General features: G+C 44.4%; 1 protein-coding gene across 1 annotated transcript in view; it reads left to right on the plus strand.

Annotated features, from left to right (window-relative positions):
* ALDH16A1 (aldehyde dehydrogenase 16 family member A1) overlaps positions 1–25,402 on the plus strand; it is a 350,717-nt gene that overhangs the window by 271,229 nt on the left and 54,086 nt on the right. Inside the window, exon 16 of the mRNA XM_077457008.1 lies at positions 21,221–21,346. Coding sequence (XP_077313134.1) covers positions 21,221–21,346 — 126 coding nt within the window. The remainder of the gene's footprint in view (positions 1–21,220; positions 21,347–25,402) is intronic.

Consider the following 25,402-nt stretch of genomic DNA (forward strand, 5'->3'; position numbering starts at 1 on the left):
TTCTTTTGATGGTATTTGATTGCCTCTGCGATTTTTATTTTTTGCGATATAAACGTAAAAAGACCGCAAATTTTGAAAAAAAATGATATTTTCTACTTTTTGTTATTAGAAAAATCCAATAAACTCAATTTTAGTCATACATTTAGGCCAAAATGTATTCAGCCACATGTCTTTGGTAAAAAAAAAGTCAATAATTGTATATTTATTGGTTTGCGCAAAAGTTGTCACATCTACAAACTAAGGTACGTTTTCTGGAATTTACGCAGCTTTTAGTTTACGACTGCCTATCTCATTTCTTGAGGTGCTAAAATGGCAGGGCAGTACAAAACCCCCCCAAATGACCCCATTTTGGAAAGTAGACCCCCTAAGGAAATTGATAAGAGGCATGTTGAGCCCATTGAATATTTTATTTTTTTGCCTCAAGCGATTGAATAATGACAAAAAAAATTTTTTTTTTTTTTTTTTTTTACACAAAGTTGTCACTAAATGATATATTGCTCACACATGCTATGGGCATATGTGAAATGACACCTCAAAATAAATTCTGCTGCTTCTCCTGAGTACGGGGATACCACATATGTGGGACTTTTTGGGAGCCTAGCCGCGTACGGGGCCCCGAAATCCAAGCACCGCCTTCAGGCTTTCTAAGGGCGTAAATTTTTGAGTTCACTTCTCACTACCTATTACAGTTTTGAAGGCCATAAAATGCCAAGATGGCACAAAACCCCCACAAATGACCCCATTTTAGAAAGTAGACACCCCAAGCTATTTAGTGAGAGGCATGTTGAGTTCATGGAATATTTTATATTTTGCCACAAGTTGCGGGAAAATTACAAACTTTTTTTTTTTTTTTTTCACAAAGTTGTCACTAAATGATATATTGCTCATGCATGCCATGGGCATATGTGAAATGACACCCCAAAATAAATTCTGCTGCTTCTCCTGAGTACGGGGATACCACATATGTGGGACTTTTTGGGAGCCTAGTCGCGTACGGGGCCCCGAAAACCAAGCACCGCCTTCAGGCTTTCTAAGGGCGTTACAGTTTTGAAGGCCATAAAATGCCAAGATGGCACAAACCCCCCCCAAATGACCCCATTTTGGAAAGTAGACACCCCTAAATTTAGGGGTACACTAGTGAGACTAGGTAATAAATGGCGGGTGCCCTGAAACTATAAAAAAATAACTAACCAACCAGCGTCACCTGTAATCGTTATATGGTGATCACTGGTGAAAGGGTTAACTAGGGGGCAATCAGGGGGCTTTATGCGGTAGTATATGGGGGTCCCTGGCGCTATAAAAAGCTGCGGCGAACCTAAATACCTACCTGCCTAACTAGCGTCACCTGTGACACTAATACAGCGATCAGAAAAACGATCGCTTATTAGGCTGGGTTCACACTGGAGCGATGCGGGAACGCCACGAATCCGCGGCGGGTTCCCGCATCCCATGCCTCCCGGCGGCAGTTCACACTGCCCTATGCGAACTTCTGGGAGTGTCAGTGAAATGTTAATGACACCCCCAGATCAGTTCGCATATCGCAGTGCAATCTGTAAACTCGGATCGCATGGTGTGAACACCCATGCGATCCGATTCTGCTGCGGACCAAAAAAAGGGTCCCGTGCGAGTTTGCGGCGGGTGCGACACGAATTCAGCCATACTATCTGTATAGCTGAACTCGAATCGCACAGAGATCGGATGTGATTTGCACTGCAGTGCGGTGCGAATCACATTCGTTCTCATAAACCGCTGCAATGTGAACCCAGCCTTAGTGACACTGGCGACGGGGGGTGATCACGGGGTTAAACCTTTATTGGGGGGGTTAGGGGGGTACCTTAGAACTAAAGGGGGCTAACCCTAACTGCCCTAACAGTTATTACAGTCACAAATGACACCCGCCGGGTGATCAGGGGGTTAAACCTTTATTAGGTAATAAATGGCGGGTGCCCTGAAACTATAAAAAAATAACTAACCAACCAGCGTCACCTGTAACAGTTATATGGTGATCACTGGTGAAAGGGTTAACTAGGGGGCAATCAGGGGGCTTTATGCGGTAGTATATGGGGGTCCCTGGCGCTATAAAAAGCTGCGGCGAACCTAAATACCTACCTGCCTAACTAGCGTCACCTGTGACACTAATACGGCTATCAGAAAAATGATCGCTTATTAGGCTGGGTTCACACTGGAGCGATGCGGGAACGCCAGGAATCCGCGGCGGGTTCCCGCATCGCATGCCTCCCGGCGGAAGTTCACACTGCCCTATGCGAACTGCTGGGAGTGTCAGTGAAATGTTAATGACACCCCCAGATCAGTTCGCATATCGCAGTGCGATCTGCAAACTCGGATCGCATGGTGTGAACACCCATGCGATCCGATTCTGCTGCGGGCCAAAAAAAGGGTCCCGTGCGAATTTGCGGCGGGTGCGACACGAATTCAGCCATACTATCTGTATGGCTGAACTCGAATCGCACAGAGATCGGATGTGATTTGCACTGCAGTGCGGTGCGAATCACATTCGTTCTCATAAACCGCTGCAATGTGAACCCAGCCTTAGTGACACTGGCAAGGGGGGGGTGATCATGGGGTTAAACCTTTATTGGGGGGGTTAGGGGGGCACATTAGAACTAAAGGGGGCTAACCTTAACTGCCCTAACAGTTATTACAGTCACAAATGACACCAATGCAAAAAAAAAAAAAAAAAGCAATTGGTGTCACTGTGACTGGGGTAATTGGGGGGTGATCGGGGGGTAAAGGGGGGGTGTTAGTGTGCCTGGCATGTTCTACTGTGTAGTGTAGTGCTTGTGCAACTCACCGATGCTCTCTCCTCGGTGCCGGAACGAAAAATACCGACACGGAGGAGAGAATACATCACTTCCTCTCCTGTGTTTACATTACAGGAGAGGAAGTGATGTCACGGGACATTTTCATTCGTCGGGAGCGATCGCGAGGGGGTGGCCATGAATGAATGGCCGTCCCCTCGTCCGGGATCGCTCCCGAACGAATACCGACCGCCGCAGGCACCGGGCGGGGGCCCGATCGGGCCCCCGACCCGCGGGCAGGCAGGGACGTACATGTAAGCCCTTATGCCTGCCCGTGCCATTCTGTCGACGTACATCGTCGTGCGGCGGTCGGCAAGTGGTTAAATTGTAACCCGTGTTTTTTTTTTAATTTATTTTTATTTTTTTAAAGAACAGTGTAAAACTAAAAAATAAACAGTAAAATAAATTAAAAAAATTTAGCGCGCCCCATCCCGCCGAGCTCGCGTGCTGAAGGGAAACTCATACAAGAGTAGCGCCTGCATATGAAAACGGTGTTCAAACCACACACATGAGGTATTGTCGTGATAGGTAGAGCAAGAGCAATAATTCTAGCAATAATTCTAGCAATAATTCTAGCAATAATTCTAGCCCTAGACTTCCGTAACTCAAAACATGCAACCTGTAGGATTTTTTAACCACCTCTTATGGAGATTTTTAAGTTTGTCGCCATTCCACGAGCGGACACAATTGTGAAGTGTGACATTTTGGGTATCAATTTACGTAACACTATCTTTCACAATATAAAACAAATATTGGGCTAACTTTACTGTGGTCTTCGACAAGACCCCCGAAGTCAGAAGAAGACCCCCTGGCGGCAATGAAGAAGAAAGCCGGGCTCCTCCGCTAGTAAAAGAGCTAGAGAGCTAGCAGAAGATAGCAGAGGAGTCCGGCGAGAAGACCCCCCAAGACAGAAGAAGACCCCCGGAGCTGTGCACTAAATTATTTTAAATCCTTGTGTGGTGTTTTTTTTTTTTACTTTTTTTTTTTTTTTTGTCCAGGTGAATGGGTAGGGGTACATTGTACCCCATTCTCATTCACATAGGGTGGGGGGGGCCGGTATCTGAGGGCCCCCTTAATAAAGGGGGCTCCCGGATTCCGATAAGCCCCCCGCCTGCAGACCCCAACAACCAACGGCCAGGGTTTTCGGGAAGAGGCCCTTGTCTTCATCAACATGTTGAGGGCACGCCGCCTGGTACGGTTCAGGAGGGGGCTGGCTTGCTCGTCCCCACCCCCTTTCCTGACCAGCCGGGCTGCGTGCTCGGATAAATGTCTGATATGGATTTTGTGGGGACCCCCACACCATTTTTTTTCGACGTAGGGCTTCCCCTTTAAGTCCATACCAGGTGACAGGGCCAGCGACGTGTCAGTCTCGCCACCGAAGGCAGTGACATTGACTTCCTTCTCTAGTCCCGGCTACCTGGAGCCGCGCTCAAGATGAACGGACTTTCCTCCGTGTGTGGGCAAGTCCGTTAATTTCAAAAGTCCAGACGACTCCCGCCATAGTAGTCTGGTTGTGTGTGAGCAGGTCTGCTCGTTCGGAAAGTCCGGCAGACCTCCGCTTCAAAGTCCGGCAGTTTGTCCGCCGGGCTAAGTCCTTCGGACAGTCTGATCATGTGTACGCGGCATAAGTAGCACTAGTAAGCATGAAGCCATTCTTGCTAATCCTTTCTTCATGGGGATAAACATATTTGGCCAAGCTGAGCATTTACATAAACACCTTCTATGTGTTCTTTGTGACACATATTTATTTTCTTACATCAGGGGACACAGAGCCATAGTATTTACTATGGGTTCTAGGGCCACTGATAGGTGATGGACACTGGCACACCCTAAGGCAAGAAGTGTACTCCCTATATAACCCCTCCCACTACTGGGAGTCCTCAGTTTTTTCTCCAGTGTCTAAGGTGATGGTCACGAGTAAAGATGTGCTGTGCTCTACTGGAAGCAATCCTTGCTGGGGCTAGCCATGCTGACCGGACTTGTTCAGATGTCCTTTCATGGGCTAAATAAATGGTACTCGGGCCTCCTGTCCAAAGAAACAAGGTTTTGCTTGCAAATGCTTCTCTTTTTAGAGAGCTGGACCCTGGGATCCAGTACTTTTTGGTAGTAAGGCCATAAAGTTTTTACTGGCAGGGTGCTGTTGCAGGTCCAGGATTGTGGGTAACCCCTAGGTTCCCACAATCAACTAGTTTGTAACTAGTAGTTACAAACTAGAGTTCTGAGAGTTTCCGTCTCGTTTTCTAAGGTCAAATGTTCCCAATGATCCAAAGAAAAAAGAAGTCTCTTTCTAGCTCTGGATCATCTATTATCCCAGTCGGTGATATCAGAGGTTCCCTTAGTGGAACAGGGCACAGGTTTTTGTTGGAGACGGGGGGGAGAGGTAAGACCCATTCTAGATTTCAGAGATCTGAATCGGCACTTAAACATCCAATCCTTTCGCATGGAGTCAATCCGATCGGTTGTTTCCATCCTGCAAGGAGCGGAGTTTTTGGCTTCTATCGATATCAAAGATGCATATTTAACATGCCAATATTTCCCACTCACCAGAAATTTCTGTGCTTTGAATTAGAAAATCATCTTTTTCAGTTTGTGGCCCTGCCATTCGGTCTAGCCACAGCAGCACGGGTGTTCTCAAAAATTCTGGCACCTCCTTTAGCCAGATCAAGGGCTCAAAGCATAATGATCCTAGCCTATTTAGACTATCTAGTTTTAATAGCTCATTCAGTCTCAGGTCTAAACCAGAGTCTGATCACAGCTGTAAACTACCTGGAATCTCTAGGTTGGATACTCAACCTAGAATAATCCTCCTTAAAACCTTCAAGGAGATTACAGTACTTGGGGCTGGTCATAGATACCTTACAGAAGAAGGTATTCTTACCCCAGACAAGAATCGGTTCCATTATAGGACTAATTCAACTTATCAAAGCAAGGGAAAATCCTTCCATTCGGTTGTGCATGAGATTGTTGGGGAAAATGGTGGCCTCCTTCAAGGCCGTCCCTTACACGCAGTTTCACTCAAGACTACTTCCACCATCCTGACGGCCTGGAACAAAAAGGTTCAGGCCTTGGATTTTCCAATACGCTTGACTCCCGACGTATGTCGGAGCCTAAATTGGTGGTTGATATCCAGCAACCTCCAAAAGGGAAATCGTTTATACCAGTTTCCTGGAAAGTGGTGACAACAGATGCCAGCCTTCTAGGCTGGGGAGCAGTCCTGGAAGAAGATTTTGTCCAGGGGAGATGGTCCAAGTTAGAGAGGACCTTGCCTATCAACATTTTGGTGATTCGGGCAGTAGGTTTGGCCCTAAAGTCTTGGACGGTCAGACTAAGGAATTGTCCTGTCAGGATTCAGTCCAACAATGTCACAGCTGTGGCTTACATCAATCACCAGGGGGGCACAAGAAGTCGTGCAGCCCAAAAAGAGGCGAATCATGTTCTAGCTTGGGCAGAACACAACATTCCTTGCCTGACAGCAATATTAATTCCAGGAATAGAGAATTGGCAAGCGGACTACTTGAGTCGCCAACAATTATTTCCGGGGGAATGGCATCTTCCTAGCGATATGTCTGAAAAGGGTGTATTCCAGACGTGGACCTGTTCACGTCCAGATTCAACAACAAAGTCAACAACATTGTGAGGAGAACGAGGGATTCGTTAGCATGCAGAACAGATGCATTAGTCTTCCCATGGGATCAGTTTTTACGGCTTCCAGAATCATTTACTATAGAGTCTGGAAGGCATATGTTTCTTGGTGTGGATCCAGGGGTGGGCACCCCAGGAAATATGTCATAGGTAGGATCCTTGATTTCCTGCAAATGGGATTAGAAATGAAGCTGGCCTTGAGTACTATCAAGGGCCAGATCTCGGCCTTGTCAGTATTTTTTCAACGGCCTCTTGCTTCCCACTCTCTGGTGAATAGCTTTTTTCAGGGGGTAACACGGATTAATCCCCTTATCAAGGCACCTCTAAATCCTTGGGATTTAAATTTGGTCTTATCGGCTTTGCTGAATCAGCCATTTGAATCTTTACAGGAAATTCCCTTGGTTCTTTTGACTAGAAAGTTAATCTTTCTGGTTGCTATTTCTTCTACTAGAAGAGTATCGGAACTAGCGGCTCTTTCTTGTAAGGAGCCATATTTGATCATGCATAAGGATAAGGTGGTTTTACGTCCTCATTCTGATTTCCTACCAAAGGTGGTGACAGGTTTTCATTTAAACCAGGATATTATTCTTCCTTCTTTCTTCCCAGAGCCTCTATCTTGGGAAGAGAAGGCACTACATTCCCTTGATGTAGTTAGAGCATTCAGTCTATTTAAAGGTGACCGCTCAGGTTCGCAAAACAGTTGCTTTGTTTGTGCTGCCAGAAGGCCCGAAAAGGGGACAGGCAGCATCAAAATCTACTATTTCCAAATGGATTTGTCAAGTCATTATTCAGGCTTATGGCTTAAAGAAAATTCCTCCTTTTCATGTTAAAGCACACTCAACAAGGTGATTGGTGCCTCTTGGGTGGTGCATCAGCAGGCCTCTATGGCTCAGATCTGTAAGGCTGCAACTTGGTCTTGAGTTCATACATTTACCAGATTTTATCAAATCGATGTTAAAGATCATGATGATATTGCCTCTGGGTGCAGTGTACTACATACTGCAGTATGAGTCCTCTGGCCTCCTCTTTTTTTTGTTGTCTCCCTCCTTTCAATTGCCATTGCTATGGGACATACCACATATTAAGTACTATGGCTCTGTGTCCCCGGATGTAAGAAAATAACAGGATTTTTAAAACAGCTTACCTGTAAAATTCTTTTCTTTGATGTACATTAGGGGACACAGAGGTCACTCCCTTCTTGGTATAAACTTGTGTTGCTTGGCTACAAAATTGAGGACTCCCAGTAGTGGGAGGGGTTATATAGGGAGTACACTTCTTGCCATAGGTCAGTGTCCATCACCTATCAGTGGCCCTATAACCCACATTGTAAGTAATATGGCTCTGTGTCCCCTGATGTACATCAAACAAAAGGATTTTACAGTTAAGCTGTTTTAAAAATCCTTTTTTTTTTTTTTTTTGTGCACTAAAGGGCAGGTGTTTTTTTTTTCCCCTCATACTGTACATGTGTGTTGGGGTGCCGTTTAGAATAATTAATTTGCAGCACACACACACATATACCTTGCACTGACTTGCTTACATACAGTAGGTGTGAATATACACTGCTCAAAAAAATTAAAGGAACACTTTGAAAACACATCTCCCAATGGGGAAAAATACCATGCTGGATATCTATACAGATATGGACTGGGTAATGTGTTAGGAAACAAAAGGATGCCACGTTGTTTGATGGAAATTAAAATTATTAACCTATAGAGGGCTGAATTCAAAGCCCCCTGAAAATCAAAGTGAAAAATTGATGCAGCAGGCTAGTCCACTCTGCTGAAATTTGATTGCAGCAGCTCAAAATGGTACTCGGTAGTTTGTATGGCCCCCACATGCATGTATGTATGCATGCCTGACAATGTTGGTGCATGCTCCTAATGAGATGACGGATGATGTCCTGGGATATTTCCTCCCAGATCTGGACCAGGGCATCACTGAGCTCCTAAAGAGACTGAGGTGCAACCAGGCGGTGTCGGATGGATCGAAACATAATGTCCCAGAGGTGTTTGAGTTAAGGTCAGGCGAGCGGGGGCATTCAATGGTATAAATTCCTTCATCCTCAAGGAACTGGCTGCATGCTCTTACCACATGAGGCCGGGCATTGTCGTGCACCAGGAGAAACGAAGAACCCACTGCACCAGGGTAGGCTCTGACAATGGGTCCAAGGATTTCCTCCCGATACCTAATGGCAGTCAGTGTGCCATTGTCTAGCCTGTAGAGGTCTGTGTGTCTTTCTATGGATATACCTCCCCAGACCATCACTGACCCACCATCAAACTGGACATGCTGAATGATGAACCATCCTGGAGGAGTTGGACTGCCTGTGCAACCTCTATAGGGTCAAGGTATCACCTTATGCTACCGGTAGTTACACTGACCCTAGCCAAATGCAAAACTAGTGAAAAACAGTCAGAAAAGTCGAGTAGGGAACAGAATGTCAGTGGCCTCCACCTGTAAAACCATTACTGTTTTGGAGGTTGTCTCATTGTTGTCCATCTAGTGCAACTGTTGTTAATTTCATTACCCCAAAGCAGCTGAAACTGATTAACAACCCCCTCTGCTACTTAACTGACCAGATCAATATCCCAGGAGATTAATTGACTTGATGCTATATACTCTGATTAAAAAGTGTTCCTTACATTTTTTTGAGCAGTGTATAATGTATATTTGCTAACTTTAAATCCCTCTTAAAGGTAAAGAATAGTGGTTTCCCCTCCTTCCTTTCTCCCTGTTTTTTTCTCTCTCTCCCTCTATTTGTTACCTTCTCCCTTTTCCCTCCCTCTATTCCTTCCATCTCCCCTTACTTTCTTTCTCTGTTTCTTCCCGTGACCGTAAAAAAAAAGACCTGAAATATCAGTTAAAGTAAAAAATAAATAAATAAATAAAAGTACTCAAAACGATTTTTTAGCATTTTAGGCAATGTAGAAATTGATCATATGTAGGGCCATTATAACAGAAGCATCATAAAAGGTGTGAAGATACATGGTACCTTTCAGGACATCTCTGCTTAAAGTGATTGTAAACTCTATTTTTCCCAGTAAGTTTTCCAGGATAGCTTACAGAGAGAGGGTCTCCTCCCACCTAGCACAGGAACTACATAATCCACATTATAAAAAGACAAGCAAAGCAACCAGACCCTCAGTGTACGTGTTCCCCAGAACACAGAAATCTGTTTTTCTCCTGTCAGGCCTGCGTACTAGGTGGCAGGGGCCTGCCGACTACAGCATCCCAGAACATGGGCAGTGAACTTGAGGAGGCATGTAGCTCGGGCTCTCTCAGGCTACCAAGGAAGGGAGTCTGGAGTCCTCTTCCAGAGGAGTGTGGTCGGCAGTGTGCCTGTTTAGGGTCAGGTACACTGGCAGTGTTGGATTTTGACCCGTGAGTCTCATTGGGAACAGTGCAGACTTGCTGTGTCCTGATGCTTACAGTGTGGCCATTTCCACTATGGGCACTACGAGCGGGGGCTTATGTAAAGTTGGCAGGAAGGGAGGTCGGGAGTGGAGGAAATTGCTCGGTGGCCATGTTTTTGGCAGGAAACACCAGCCTGGTGGTCGGTGCTGGCAAGCTCTATGCACTGTTCCAGGGGAGGCACCTGATCCACAGTGCCAGTCAGGGATCCTCACTGCTCGACTTTTCAGGGCTACAGAGAAGATGGTGGAAGCCAGTTTGTCCATCCTCTGTGCTAGTAATTCACCAGGGAGGAGACTGTATACGGGAAAGCAGGTGTGGAGCACCTGCAGACTCTGGCATTAAGGTGAGAATGAGGCAAATGGGAGTTCCTCTTTTCTCACTCCCTGGTGGAGGGGGCACCGTGGGGTTTGGTTTGATTCCCTGTACTATCCACAGAGTAGCACAGCTGGTCTCGGAAGTCTGGCTGTTTGTGTATCCCTTTTTCCCTACTGGTGGTGGAGCTTCATTTGGGTCTTCCTAGGTGGCTGGGGTGCTGCTATGATTGTCTGCACCCTGTCTCTCATTGTAAAAGGCTCTTACCACCTTGTGTCCTCTCACTGTAGGACAAAGGATGGGAACAATAAGAGAGCAAAAGGGGAAACACCTAAGGAAAAGATGCAAGCACGGGTTATCTACTACCAGCTCCAGTGCTGCAACACTCTTTAAATGGTTTCTAGACAGCATGAAAAAAGAATTGATAAACTTTTTCTTGGTTTTCCCAAAGGTTCCTTCTCCACCGGAGGAAAAGCAGCTATCATCGTGAAGCCCTCCCTCATTAACATTTGGTCAAGCATGTCTGCTGAGGCAGGTGATCTATGGTGTGTAGGCCAGGACAGAATGCAGCCTGCTATGTTGCAGGTCCCCCTGAATGGAAAACAATATGTGGGCTTGTGAGTATACCCTGGTGCCATCATCCACAGACACCAGGGAGGGAGCACAAATGGGTGGGGGGATGAAGCAGTAGGCAGACTTGGATCTTCCCAGCAGTATTACAACAGACTTCATCTGGTCCGCAAAAACTACAGCATGCAGTCTGGTTCCGCCATGATGCCTACTATAGAATTTGGCAGATTGCTCCAAGGTAGGTTGTTTGGAGTTTTTCTCCTATAGCTCTCCTTCCTACCATACTCATACTCTGGAGAGGCACAGTGTGGGGTTACCCTTAGAAGGATGTTTTCTCTTTGGTGGTTGCTATGGGTGTTTGCATGCCTCCTACAAGCACAGGGTAGAGGCCCTAACACCTGTCAATTTGAATAGCTGGTGCAGGAAAAATCAGCAGAAGCTGCAACCTGTTAACTCCTTCCTACATTTAGGTCACTTTTGTGCATGTGCAGGGCTCCCAGGGGTCTGCCTACTCCATGTTTACCATCAATTACACTCTCCTTTTTTTCAGCAAGGGGAGGTGACAACCTGGTGAGGTTTGATGTGATTTATTTAGGATTTTCTGTACTTGGATTTGGGTAATAACCCACCCCTAGGCTGAACTAGAAAATTTTTCAATGTGGATCTGGCAACATTTAATTGACAGGCTCCTGGGCTTAAATTCCATTCAAGGGTTGCATAGACAAACCTGTGTTTAGTGCAGGTTGACAGCAGGAATGAAATAGTGCAAGTTCAGCTGAACTCGCACAATTTCATTCCTGCATGTCAGTCCCGGCTTCAGGGGCGATTTCACAGACATCTGTGCGGGTTTCTGCACAGATGTCTATGGAAATCCACCCCGAAGTCGCCAAAAGTAGTATAGAAACTATGCAAATATGGTGTTGCACCAATTCGGATGATGCCATTGCCGGAAATTGCTGCCGATTTGGCATGCGATTTGACATGTAAAATCACATACCAGTCGCTTAATGATTGTTAATGCATGCAGGTGTTAGCCCTCTGATTGCACACTTCAGGGCTGATATGGTCGCCACCTCTTCCAAAGGTATAAGCAGATTTCACTTATCACTTGATTTGGACTTGTTATGATCTGGGAGGCTTTGTCTGTCTATCCTTAGGGCCGGTTCACACTGCAGGCGAGGCGAGGCGACTCCGACTTGCCTCGCCGCGACCTGCCGCGACCTCAGCGGCAACTTGCAGATGACTTCTGTATAGAAGTCAATGCAAGTCGCCCCGAGGTCGCCCAAAAGTAGTACAGGAACCTTTTTTCTGAGTCGGAGCGACTCGAGTCGCTCCTCTCAGAACGGTTCCATTGTACAGAACGGGGGCGACTTGCGAGAGCGAGGCGAGTCGTGTCGCCTCGCATCGCCCGCTGTGTGAACCGGCTCTTAGTGACACACAGGGGCGACGTGACTTGCAGCGCGTCTCACAGACGCGACCTGCACACGATTTCAGCGGCGACTTGCAAAATGACTTCTGTATAGAAGTCAATGCAAGTCGCCTGAAGTCGCCCCGAAAATACTACAGGAACCTTTTTCTAAGTCGGAGCGACTTGAGTCGCTCCTATTAGAACGGTTCCGTAGTACAGAACGGAGCGCGACTTGTCAGGCGGCTAAGTCGCCTGACAAGTCGCGGTAGTGTGAACCGGCACTTAGAGTCCATTCACACAGGGGCAACTTTGGGTCCGACTTGAAGTCGTCCCAAGTTGTCTCAAGTGGCGCAACATGATAAAATCAATGTAAATGAATGAGAACCGTCTTAATGTACACTACTGAAGTCGCTCCGACTTCAGAAAAGGTTCTTGTACTACTTCAATCCGACTTCTAGGCAACTTGTACCCATTGATTTCAATGGGATTTGCCTCCAAGTCTGATCCCCTGTCTTAACTGAAGCAACTTTCCAGGAAGTAAAAAATTGTTTTCTAGCCAAACCCCTCCTTCTCACAGAGCTGATTATTATGTGATTGGTCACTGGCAAAGCCCCCTGTCCTGGAGGCAACTTCAATTTGCCTTGTAAGTTGCCTCAAGTCGTGCTGTGATTCATACTCAAGTCGTGTCCAAGTTGCCTCCCAAAGTCTCGCTGGAAGTCGCGTTGCCCCTGTGTGAATGGACTCTTAGGCTACTTTTATACTGGGGCGTTGGGGTCGTCAGCGGTAAAGAGCGGCTATTTTTATCGGTGCTTTACCGTAGTTTATGCAGAGGTTTTAACCTATGCTAGCGGCCGAAAAGGGTTAAAAACCACCCGCAAAGCACTGCTGCAGTGGCTGTTCAACGGTGCTGCCCATTAGGGATGAGCTCAGGCGTGTTCGCATGGAACACGTGCAGAGCCCGCCAGGAAGTGAGCGCAGCACTGCGCTAATTACAGGCAGTGAGACATTGCCCGATCTCTGCAGCCACGCATCGGGGCAATGTCTCACTGCCTGTGATTAGCGCAGCGCTGCGCTCACTTCCTGGCGGGCTCTGCACGTGTTCCATGCGAACACGCCTGAGCTCATCCCAACTGCCCATTAATTTCAATGGACAGGGGCGCTTTAGGAGCGGTATATACACCGCTTCTATGGTGCTGCAAAGATGCTGCTTGCAGGACTTTTTTTTTCTTATCGTCCTGCCAGTGCACCACTCCAGTGTGGTGTGAAAGCACTTGGGCTTTTACACTGGAGTGAGAGGAAAGGCTCTTTACAGTCACTATTTTTAGCGCTATAGCACCTGTAAAGTGCCTTAGTTTGAAAGCAGCCTTAATGTGTGCTAATATAAAGCAATTTAGGTGTACAGAAATCAATGTGTATATATACGTTGTTTAAAGATTTTGTTTTAAGGAGATTCATACTTGCTTCTGTTTCAAGTAAAATATTTGGTTATGTCTAGGAGCTGAGGCTGTACCTATTATGGGTTAATAGTATCTGCTATGCACGCCAGTTTGTGTGCTTAAACTTGGACTTTTATCACCTGGAGCTCCTTTGGTTCCACCACTGGATAGATGTATAATAGATTGGTAGCCAGAGACTAGGCTATATCTATGACATGTGATTATGTGAATTGTTGGCTTTGTGGCATAGGCATCAATTGCATATCTATTACTGTTTGTTTGGGTATTAGATGAATACACTATGACTCTGACTTCATACTTTTTCCAGTATGTTATGTCTCTCTGTATTATTGGAGCTAATGCTTGTGTTATTTTTTTTATATTCTTTTGGTGCCATTGTGGATCATGCCTCATGTGTGATTCAATATCTTGACTCTGCATATAGTTTCATAGTTAGTAAGGTTGAATAAAGACACCAGTCCATCCAGTTCAACCTGAGTTAGTGTCTATAATTGTCCCTATCCCTGTACATTGTACACTCACATTGGTCCCTACCCTCAAGGAGCCCACAATCCAAGGTCCCCATTCATACGCTAGGGCCAATTTTGGACAGAAGCCAATTAGCCTACCTGCATGTCTTTGGCTTGTGGGAGGAAACTGGAGTTCCCAGAGGAAACTAACGCAGGCACAGGGAGAACATGCAAACTCCAGGCAGGTAGTGTCTTGGTGGGGATTTGAACCAGCGACCCTTCTTAATGCTATATGAGAGTGCTAACCACTACACCACTGTGCCGCCCATGTAATGTAATAGTTCAAATGGTCTGTTTAAAGTGTAGCCCTCATTTGTATTTGTGACTGTATGAATTGGGAGGCTTTTACCTGACCTTTATATTGTCACGTGAAATTTGCAATATGTTGTCTTCATGCTTTAATGTACATAGAAAACAGTGGTGTAAATGGGTTAGGGAAAAAAATCTCTGGTTGCTGAGACCGTACCAGGGTATCTTTATGCAATCTCTCAGGCCATACATGCATATAAATTCCACAACCTAATACATTTATATGTGATATTGGTTATTGCATTAGTCTTCTTTGAGAGATGGTCCTTGTTGCAGAAGATTCTGCAAGATTTGTTGTATGAATACACCTCAATGCTCATAGACTATTGTCTTTATTGAACCTTACATACTATGAGCATTGGTCTTGTGTATTCTACAAGGTACTTTAATTTTATGTTTTACGTGCATGTCTTTGGAGAGTGTTTGTCTTTGCATATGTACATGGGAGGCCCATGGATTTTTACTGCTGAGCCTTCATTCAGCAGAGGATCAAATCCCTTACGTTCAACACACTTGATTCTCTCCCCGTGCCTGAATCTGATAAGGTTAGAGGACATGGTTCCAGTCATCTACCATTGGAGATAGATGGAAGAAGTTGCAAAACATCCTTCTTAAGTCATTAAGTTGTAAGTAAACTTAGGAGGTTTCCTCATTTTATATTGTTATATTTATGGTGTTCTTCCTCCAATGGAGGGGTTAACATTGTAGTTGAATATGTAAAGCTATATCGATTGCAACGCTGGACCCTTTACATGGGGTTATGGTTACTGCTACAGGCTCAGTCTCCTGAAGTAGTGATCTGCATAACTTAGCACGCACCAGTATCACAATGGGCCATATGGTGCTGGAGTGGAGTCTGATTTCTAACATTGGGCAGAGCACCTTTAATTCATAAAATAGGTTTGTTTTTTGCTCAGTTCCTCCTACCAGCATTCATAGGGGAGAAAGGTCATAGGTATGGGCATTTTGGGTATGTATGGCATTGGGGCAGAAAACTCCTAAATAAATAGAAGAGCCTATTATCTAGATGTCAATAGGTATCTCTTTTATGAAGATTATTATGTAGGGTGTGAGTTATTGTATCTGATTGTCCTTGCATATCACTCATATGCCTAGTTTTTGTAATTCTTTCTCTAGACCCAGCGTTCTTTCACATAGTGGCTTCAGATTTTTAATTTAACTAAGAAAATCGTGATTAAGTCTTTGCAGAGATACCAATGAAGCTGACTTTAATAAATTAGTTGTAAGGAGTTGTCTGATAGCATACATTGAGAGATCTAAAGATTGGAGAGCCACCTCTAGTTCTGTTCTGGGGCCCAAACAAAGGCAAGAGGGCATCAAAATATTACTATTGCAAGGTGATTGACACCTGTAATGATAGAAGCTTACCAGGTTTTATTGCTAGTTGCTCCGAAAAACATGAAATCTCATTCTGACAGAACAGTGGCCACTTCTTGGGCTGAAAGGGTCAGAGCTTCTTCTCCCCAGATCTGCAAAACAGCAACCGGTCCAGTTTCCAACCCTTCATGAAACATAACCGACCAGATCTGTTCTCAAGCCAGGAACAGGCCATCGGGAGAAAGGTGCTTCAAGCTGTTGTCCCACCCTAATCTTGAAGTTCTTTTTGGTCCTCTCTGCAAGCCGTCCTGGTTGATGACTTGGGGAAAAGTGAGTTATTTCCCGGTTTCCAGGAATCTTCCAGGACGGCACCAGTTCCCGTCCTGTTATTGTTTTAAAAGATACGTTTTTATTGTTGCCATGCCTACAGTTATTTGTTATGACTGAGGGTCTGGTTGCTATGCTTGTCTTTTTTATAATGTGGATCATGTGTTTCCTGTGCTAGGTGGGGGGAGCCCCTCTCTCTATAAGCCATCTTGGAAGACATCCTGGAAAGTGAGTTAACAGGTAATAACTCTGTTTTTAAATTTTAGTTTTTTTTAATACTTGCCTCCTCTGTGCAATATATTTGCTCAGAGTAGCCCCGATCCTGCTTTTCCCATGTCCCCCACTGGCACTCCTGGCTCCTCCTCCTCTTGGTGTGCCACCACAGGAAGCTGTTTCCTATTATGACACACCTGTAGGCTCATCAATGGGTACAGCCCTGGATCGAATGAGGGCTCATGTGAGTATAAGGGGGGTGAAGGGCCAAAGTGCTACCTAAATTTTTTTACCTTAATGTAAGGAATGCATTAAGGTAAAAAAATGCTTCTAACGTATCAAAGTGCAAATAAAGCATATACCAAGTGCTTACAATAGGTGCTAATTAGCAGATGAATATGTCAATGGAAGTGGCAGTAAATGGGTGGTGGAAGATCTGCAGCTTGTCTAATGGTCAATAATGACCAAGGGTCAGAACCACAGAAAAAAAAACAACCCAGGGAGAATAGCAGGAAGGGTAATTCAGTTCCAGGTGTAATGGATCTGAGGGGAATCTGTGATGCTTGCAAAACAAAGAAGCCACCAGGGAGCTGAATCAGTAAATGTAGCAATGATTTAATTAGAATAAAAATGCAGCAACTTAAATGACAGTCAGCGGTTTTATTTTTTTTTAGTGTCTCCATAATATTTATTTTTTTTCGTTTTGTGTGTCAAGTTACCACAGCACCATTATTATCTTGAGTTTTTTAACCTCAAAGAGATTGGTTGGTGTTGGTGTCCCTTGTTATTTTGACATTGTATTTTTAAAATGTACCTGCCTACTCACAAACTGTCCTTTTTGAACTAAAACACATAGCCAAGGATTTGTGATGAAAAAATAGACATTTATTAGGGGTCATAACAAAATAAGAGGACGGCAATGCTGAATAAACTGGTGAAATTGGTGAAGCCTTTGTACCCCAGGGCATACATCAACTATTTGACAGGCAAAATTGGAAGCCTGAGGAGTCCATTTAATAGGGAGCACAACCTAGTACAGGACTCCCGAGAGATCGGGAGCAGCAGCAGATGACATATATGTCCCCAGGCTGTGGTCATACACAACCTGCGTCATTTTTCAGACCAGACTGAACCCAGGCCATCACACTCTTGTCTTCCTTCCACACTTGCTTCCGGGCTTTGGTTCTGGTGTTGGAGTTGTGGCAGGAGGTGGAGGAGGAGGAGGATAGTCCAACTCACACAGGTGGGTTTTGCTTAGGAGTTTGCCAGTCAACCCCTTTAGGGCCAGATAGGTCACTTCCTCACAAAAGAGGGGTTGGCCCACCTCCATGTCCTGCATTTTGCTGGCTACCATGCAGGCATAGGCCTCTTGAATATTGGGGGTGGTTCTGAGGGCCGCAATAGCCTCTCGAATCAAAGAAAGTGCTGACTCCTGCACTCCCCTTCCTGGTCCTTTTTGTTGGAAGGCGGAGGGGAGGCACCTGGGATTCGGTCAGGCTACTGGGCCCGGCCACCTCCTGGCTGCCACTTTCCCCCGCCACCTCCTGGCTGCCACTTTCCACAGCCTCCTCCTGGCTGATGCTCTCCTGTGTATGAAAATGGGACATAGTTTTAGTTTATTGTTCATCAATCAAACACAATTTTGAGAAATATGTTAAGCAATACTATACCTGACTCAAGCTGGGCTCCTCCACATCTTCTTTTGACATACTAATATCTGATATTGCCTTCTCTTTGTCAAAGTTGAACTTTGTAAGTTCCTGAGTTGTGCCTGTTTAACCCAAAAAAGGCTATTTCTACTGTCAAACCTAAAATGTTATACAACAAATATGTTGGTTTGTTCAAAAACCCTTTTCTAATGCACATGTGAATGTGCTTTGAGTTAAAAAAAATTCTACTCAACAAAGTGCGGTTCCTTCTTTCAATACTCAATACCAGTTTTTGGAGTAAGTTGGTGTTTACAGTGACAATGGTGGTTATTTACTAAAGGCAAATCCACTTGGCACTACAAGTGCACTTTCAGTGCAAAGTATTTTTTTTGTTTAGTAAATAACCCCCACAGTGCTCTAAAATTTGCCCCAATCAGGCCAGTTTCGGGACTCAAAACAATTAATTCATGGTGCTGAAAAGGATGTTTTTTTATAATCATTAATACATACATTAACAACAAAAACAATGTGTGTGTGTGTGTGTGTGTGTGTGTGTGTGTGTGTGGCAGACCCACAACATAATAGTTGGCTGAAGAAGAGACACCTCATGTATCAAATTACTGTACGTTTGCAGTATTGAAGAAAATGGGCAAAAAGAAAAACCCATTGGAGAACCTCGGAGACAACTAAAAAAAACACAAGCAGTAAATGAAATGAAATATTTTAGTTTAAAATAAAATGTTATTTTAAAAATGTTTATCAATGAACCCCCCCAACCCGCAAAGTACTCCATATATTTTTGACGGACCTTGCGGACGCTTTGGGGGGGCAAGCCAGGGCAGCCAGGTTCAAGTGCTGTTAGGGTTGTTGTTTGTTCTGGAAATCCGGCCTCAAGCTCAACTGAGACCACAAAGTTTGTAGCATTTCTCCTAAAAAAGTTGTGTAGAATGCAGCATGCAAGAATTGTATATGGTTTAGTTTACATTCCGCCATGTTGACTGGCACCAGGAATAGGCGGAACTGGCTAGCTTTTATGCCGAAAGCATTCTCCACCACTCTTCTGGCTCTGGCCAGCTGGTAGTTAAAAACCCTCTGGTCCGGGGTGTGGGTCCTGATCGGGAGTGGCCACATCACGTGATCATCCAGCCCAAATGCTTCATCAGTGACAAAGATGAACGGTAGACCAGCCAAGTTGCCGAGGTGGCGAGCCCAAGCCACCACTCTGGAGCAGTCCATAGAACTCGGTCTGGGCGATGACTGGCATCCGGCCATTCTTCCCCACATCCACATAGAGAAACTCTTATGTCGCAACACCACCGCCAACATCACAATACTATTAAACCCCTTATAATTATAATAGTATGACCCCTAGTTGGGGGTGGGATGATGTGGATGTGTTTCCCATCGATTGCCCCTCCGCAGTTGGGAAAGTCCCAACGCTGGGCAAATTGGGAAGCCACAGTCTGCCATTCCTGTGGCATTGAAGGAAACTGCGGAGTGAAAAAAAATAGTACACACACTGTCCAGATTAAAGCATTTTTACATTCTGCAATTACCTATCAAGATAACAGGAGAACAAAACTTTAAACAGCACCATTTGAAAGTATACAGACAGGCCCTTTCACTACATGCATTGGTGAATTCATCCATAAATATGACCACAAAAGAGGTAGAATAGTGTGTATGGGATTGGCAAAGCCAGCAGATAGAGTATTGGTATCGGTTGACTTAGCGGTTGAGGGGAGGGAGGGTTCCAAATGAATTTGGGACTCCAAAAAAAGCTTCTTACACTCTGCCTGAATTTAAGGACAAAAATAACATTTGAACACATTGTGGGGGTGTTTAGGGTAAAGCACTACTATGAAGCTGACAAAATACAGTAAGTGACTAGATTAGATGTGTATGGGCCCAGGATAGCATGCTGGAGAGGTTAGTGAAGGCAAATATGCATGAAGGACTTAAAGGAGCATTAAAAACTGCAGGACAGCATTTTACAATCATGGTAATTAGGGAATGATCGAAATACAATACATTAGCAAACATTAAATACATAGAATGTGACGTTAAAGGAGAAAACTTACCCTAATATAGTCCTTCTGCAGGATCTGAATAATGGGCAAACAGGTTTGTGGAAAAATGATTCGGAGATGCCTGTCGAGAACTTGATGTCCTGCAGACTTCTCTCCGTTGCCAAGTACCGTAACACGGTGACGAGCCTTTGCTCGGGAATAATGGCTTGCTGCATGCATGTGTCCTGCTTGGTAATATAAGGGGACAGCAAAGCCAAGAAAACAGTGAAAAATGGGGTTTGTCATCCTGAGAATTCCTGAAATCATCAGGATTATTCTCCTGGATCTCTCGCAACAAAGGCATGTGCGAGAATCCGTCACCCTTCTTCATCCATGAACTCCTCCCCGCCCTATTCATGGACTGGGCTTTGGTCAAAGTAAGAACCCCAACACCACGCCCCCTGCATAGCACGAACTCTGTGACGAGTGCGTAACAGCAACATGGCTTCAAAGCGGTCGACTAACAGAATGCATTGAAAATCAGAAAGGCCTGAGAAGAGCGACCTAAAAATCAGAAATGAGCAGACAAGAACGCACTGAAAATCAAATGCCTACTAGAAATAGCACACACTGAAAACCAGATACGAACTCACAAGCACAAACTGAAGAGCAGTAGCGATTGGAAAAGCACGAGGCTGAAAAGCGCGAATCGTCTCTCACCAAACTTCTACTAACATGAGATTAGCAGAAGGAGCCAAAAGGGTGGCACACTGGCTATTGAACCTTTTCTAGTGCCATTGTATGTGTTGTACTTCAGCGCGTTCTTGGCAATCGAAATTTCTGACATTTGTGCGACTGTGTGTATGCAGAACAAGTTTAAGAAAACATCTGTCGGAAATCCAGGATTTTGTTGTTGGCATGTTCGATCGTGTGTACGCGGCATAATACTGCAGGCAGATTGGGCTTTCACCATCCCAGCTGTGTGTTAGTTTTTCCGAGTATCCACTTCCTATGCCTTAGCTGTTTACCACTGTTTACCTACATATTTTTATCATTGCTATGTTTACTGTTTAGCACCCTGGTGGCTTCTTTGTTTTGTCAAAAAATGCTTAGATTTTAGAACCACTTTAATTTTTCCTGTTCACCCTCTTCCCTGATCATAGCAGATTATTATATACAGCTCACAGCATTTCTTATATAGGGTGTGCTATTTTTGGTAATAATGATTTTTATTTTTCATAAAGGTATTTGACACCTCAGACCTTCCAGGGGGAGTTGTGAATATTCTTACTGGTGGCCGTGACCATTTGACCAAATACCTAGTGGAGCATCAAGATATACAAGCCGTGTGGTACTTTGGATCTGAACAGGTAAAATAATGACATCCATTTTAATGTGTTCATGTAATGTCCATGTAGTTGGTCTTTATTTGGAATTCCACTTTGCACAATGAAGGTTACATCCATGCTATTGGGTAAAATAAATCATACAGTATATATATATAAACAAAAAAAATACATAACATGGACCTATTTTGAATCGAGATTTCATTCTCTTGCATTCGTTTTAACAGTTTGTGATGTTACCATACTATTCTGATCTAGATGGCCTTCTGTCCTCCCCATAAGCAACCAAAGTTAATTTTAGAAAAGGCAATGTTATACAGTTTGAAGAAAACAATCTTCACAAGGCACTTACACAAATAATAGATAAAGGAAATGCCATAGTAGCAGACATTTTGAAAAATGTCATTCGGATGTTCTATGGCCTAAATATCAGTAGTAAATTCTGGTGCCTGTTGTCCTGCCCCATGATGTCCCTGGCTCATTCTGCATGCCTACATGGGACAGATATGAACAGGCAATAGACGGGAGAGGATATGCAGACATCTATCTGATCATTCTCAGGTTGAGAAATTCATGATGAGCATCAATGAAATTGCACAATGAACTTCTGACAAGGTAGCTCCAGGATGTGTAACACAAGTAAAACGGAGGAAAAATGTGTTTTCATTTCTTTGGTAAATAATTTGAACTAGGAGCCCATGTGGATTTTTTTATCTTTATTTTGGATGGTTTGTTTTGGATAGGTTAAAATAAGTTTGGACATAAAAAGTAAACAAGCATACTCCCCTACATGGCTGCAGCACCAATCCCAGCTGCATCTGTCCCCTGCTGCCTCCAAGACCGTGAAGTGAGCAATCAAACACAGCTGATCATTAAGTTATTGGTATTCAGTCTACAAAGAGCCAGTAACTGTCAGTCACTCCCTGCTGTGCCCCTCCAGCTCCCATTGAAGCAACAGGCTGTGCAGGAGCATGCTCTGAGCGGTGTGCGGAGAGGCTGAGTCAGCTGCTGGTTCTGGCTTCTGGGTAGTTCCTGACTTAAAACAGAATCGATCCAGAGCCTGGACAAGCTAAGTGACTTGAGAACGAAATATACTCCAGTGATCTATAGGAGAAGTAGGGCCAAAAGAGCTTCCCAGAGATACAAGCACAAGCAGGAATTAGATAGTGACGGGCAAACCTAGATTGTTTTACCAGCACAATTGTACCTATTGGAAGATAATAGTACATAGTGCTAAATCTCCCCACTACTCCTATGGACTGCAAAAAAACGTTCTAACTGCCCCCATAATCTAAAAACCAAGATTTGTCAGAAAACCTGTAATTTCCTTTTAGAATCAACATTTTCTATGGGACATACTATATACTACAAAATACTCCTACAAATGCGGACCATTGTTTGCAACCAAGATTTGTTATTTGCACACACAAAAAAAGTATTTTTCTTAAATTAATTAAAGACCATGTTGTAAAAATGAATACAACCCAATGAAAGTCTTAGGAGCAAAGCTACATTTTAGACAACAAAATCCTAATTAACAAGAAGAAGAATTCTTGCCAAACCAATCTATTAACCTTCTATGAGGTGAGTTGCCATCTAGATAAAGGAAGTCCCGTAGATGTGGTGTATCTGGATTTTGCAAAAACATTTGTCATAGTTCCCCATAAACATTTACTGTACAAAATAAGGTCCGTTGGGATGGACCATAGGGATTGAAAACTGTTTGCAAGGGTGAGTTCAGAGGGTTGTGATAAATGGGGAGTACTCAGAATGATCAGAGGGGGATAGTGGGGTCCCCCAGGGTTCTATGCTGGGACCTATCCTATTTATTTTGTTCATAAACTACCTGGAGGATGGGCTAAACAGTTCATTCTCTGTATTTGCGGATGATACTAAGCTAAGCTGGTCAATAATTTCTCCGCAGGATGTGGAAACCTTGCAAAAAGATCTGAACAAATTAATGGGGTGGGCAACTACAATGCAAATGGGACATGCAATACCAAACTGCTGCTAACAAAGCAAACAGAATATTGGCATGCATTAAAAAGGGGAACAACTTCAGAGATAAAATAAGTCCACAGGAAGGATGCACTGGAAATGGAGTGAGTACAAAGATGGGCAACTAAGCTAATAAAGGGTCTGGAGGATATTAGTTATGAGTAAATGTTGCGAGCACTGAACTTATTCTCCCTGGAGAAGAGATGCTTGAGAAGGGATATGATTTAAATTTTATAAATGCCGTATTGGTGACCCCATAATAGAGAGAGAGAACTTTTTTCGCAGAAGGGAGTTTAACGAGACACATGGCCACTCATAAAAATTAAAAGAAAAGTTTAACCTTAAACTACGTAGAGGGTTCTTTACTAAAAGAGCGGCAAGCATGTGGAATTCCCATCCACAGGTGGTGGTCTCAGCGAAGAGCATCAATAGTTTCAAAAACCTATTAGATAAGCACATTTGGGCTACACATAAGTGCTTCATTAGAGGTATATTCATCAAACATGGTCACAGACTTAAAGTGGCCAGGGCGAAAATGCTGTCCGAGTTGCTCGCAAGGCTACATGACTGAGAAAAAGGCCATAAAACCCATCCAGACAGGACATTGTAAGCAGAAGTAAATAGCATTCAAGAGCAAATCAGGGAACACTCCCTATTCCAATCTAAGAACAGGCTATGGAGGGCGCGCAGAAACTTTTACGAATATGGGGACAAATGCAGCAGATTACTGACGAATGTCATACGAACCCAACGCAACTTATCCTACATCCCTGCCTTATCCACCCCTGCAGGAACCAGAATTCATGACTCCTCAAAGATGGCGGAATCCTTCCATTCTTTCTATGAAGCTCTTTATAATTTGCATTCTCACCCTTCGGGAGACTGGCCCCAAGATAGATTGGAAGTAATAGAGACCTACCTCGCAGCGACGAACCTGCCTTCTCTCAAGGAAGTTGATTTACTCTCTCGGCCTATAACTGCAGCTGAACTCACGAGTGCTTTAGCGGGGTCTCAGAGAGGTAAAGAACCTGGCCCTGACAACTTTACAATCTCTTATTACAAAACATTCCAAGCCCAGCTAGCAACCCATTTTGTTACTGCCTTTAACGCAATACTAGATAACCACACCATGCCTCCAGACCTTTTGCAGGCCAGCATCTCTGTTATCCCTAAACCTGAGAAGGATCCGCTCTTTTGTGCGAGCTGCAGGCCCATCTTTTTACTTGTGTTCTTAAATTGTTCACAAAAATCCTGGCCCAGTGATTAGGTCCTGTCCTCCAATGGATCAGGTCAGTTTTATCTGCAACAGAGAGACACGGGATAACACACTAAGGACGATGGATGTGGTGGCAAGGGCCAAACATCTAAATACCCCATTCATCCTATTGTCCACAGATGTCGAAAAGGCATTCGATAGGGTGGACTGGATTTTCCTCCTGGCCACCCTGTGACACCTTGGTATGCCGATCTCTGTGTTGTCGTGGATATCTGCCATTTATTCTTCCCCTACTGCGTCGGTTAGGGTAAACGGGTAGCTTCAAATCCCTTCAAGATAAGCAACGGCACAAGGCAAGGGTGCCCGCTTTCTCTGCTCCTCTTTATACTTTCCTTAGAACCCCTATTGCAACACATTAGGCTTAACCCTGACATTAGAGGACTTACCGTCATAAAATTGCTGCTTACGCAGATGACTTGTTTTACTTCTCAGAACCGCATACCTCTCTTCTGGTCCTCTTATCGGCAATATGCAAATATCGTAAACTGTCGGATTCTAAAATTAATCTGCAAAATTCAGTAGCGCTTCACGTCTCTCTTACTCCTAGCTCACAGACTCACCTTTGTGGCAATTTTCCCTTCTGGTGGTCTCCTCAGGCTATCCAATATTTAGGCACTAAGATTCCTTTGAATCTACATCTCATCTACCAACTTAATTTCCAGCCCCTCCTGAGCATCTTCTACTCAGATTTAGACAAATGGAAGAACTTGGTGGTTTCATGGTTTGGTAGATGCAATGTTTTAAAGATGAATATCCTGTCGAGGTTGCTTTATCAGAGGATGCGAACCAGGACCGTTCGGACAGTG

The sequence above is a fragment of the Lithobates pipiens genome, unplaced genomic scaffold, assembly GCF_037356315.1.
Source record: "Lithobates pipiens isolate NorthernLeopardFrog02 unplaced genomic scaffold, aLitPip1_a1.2 Scaffold_27, whole genome shotgun sequence".
Lineage (NCBI taxonomy): Eukaryota > Metazoa > Chordata > Amphibia > Anura > Ranidae > Lithobates > Lithobates pipiens.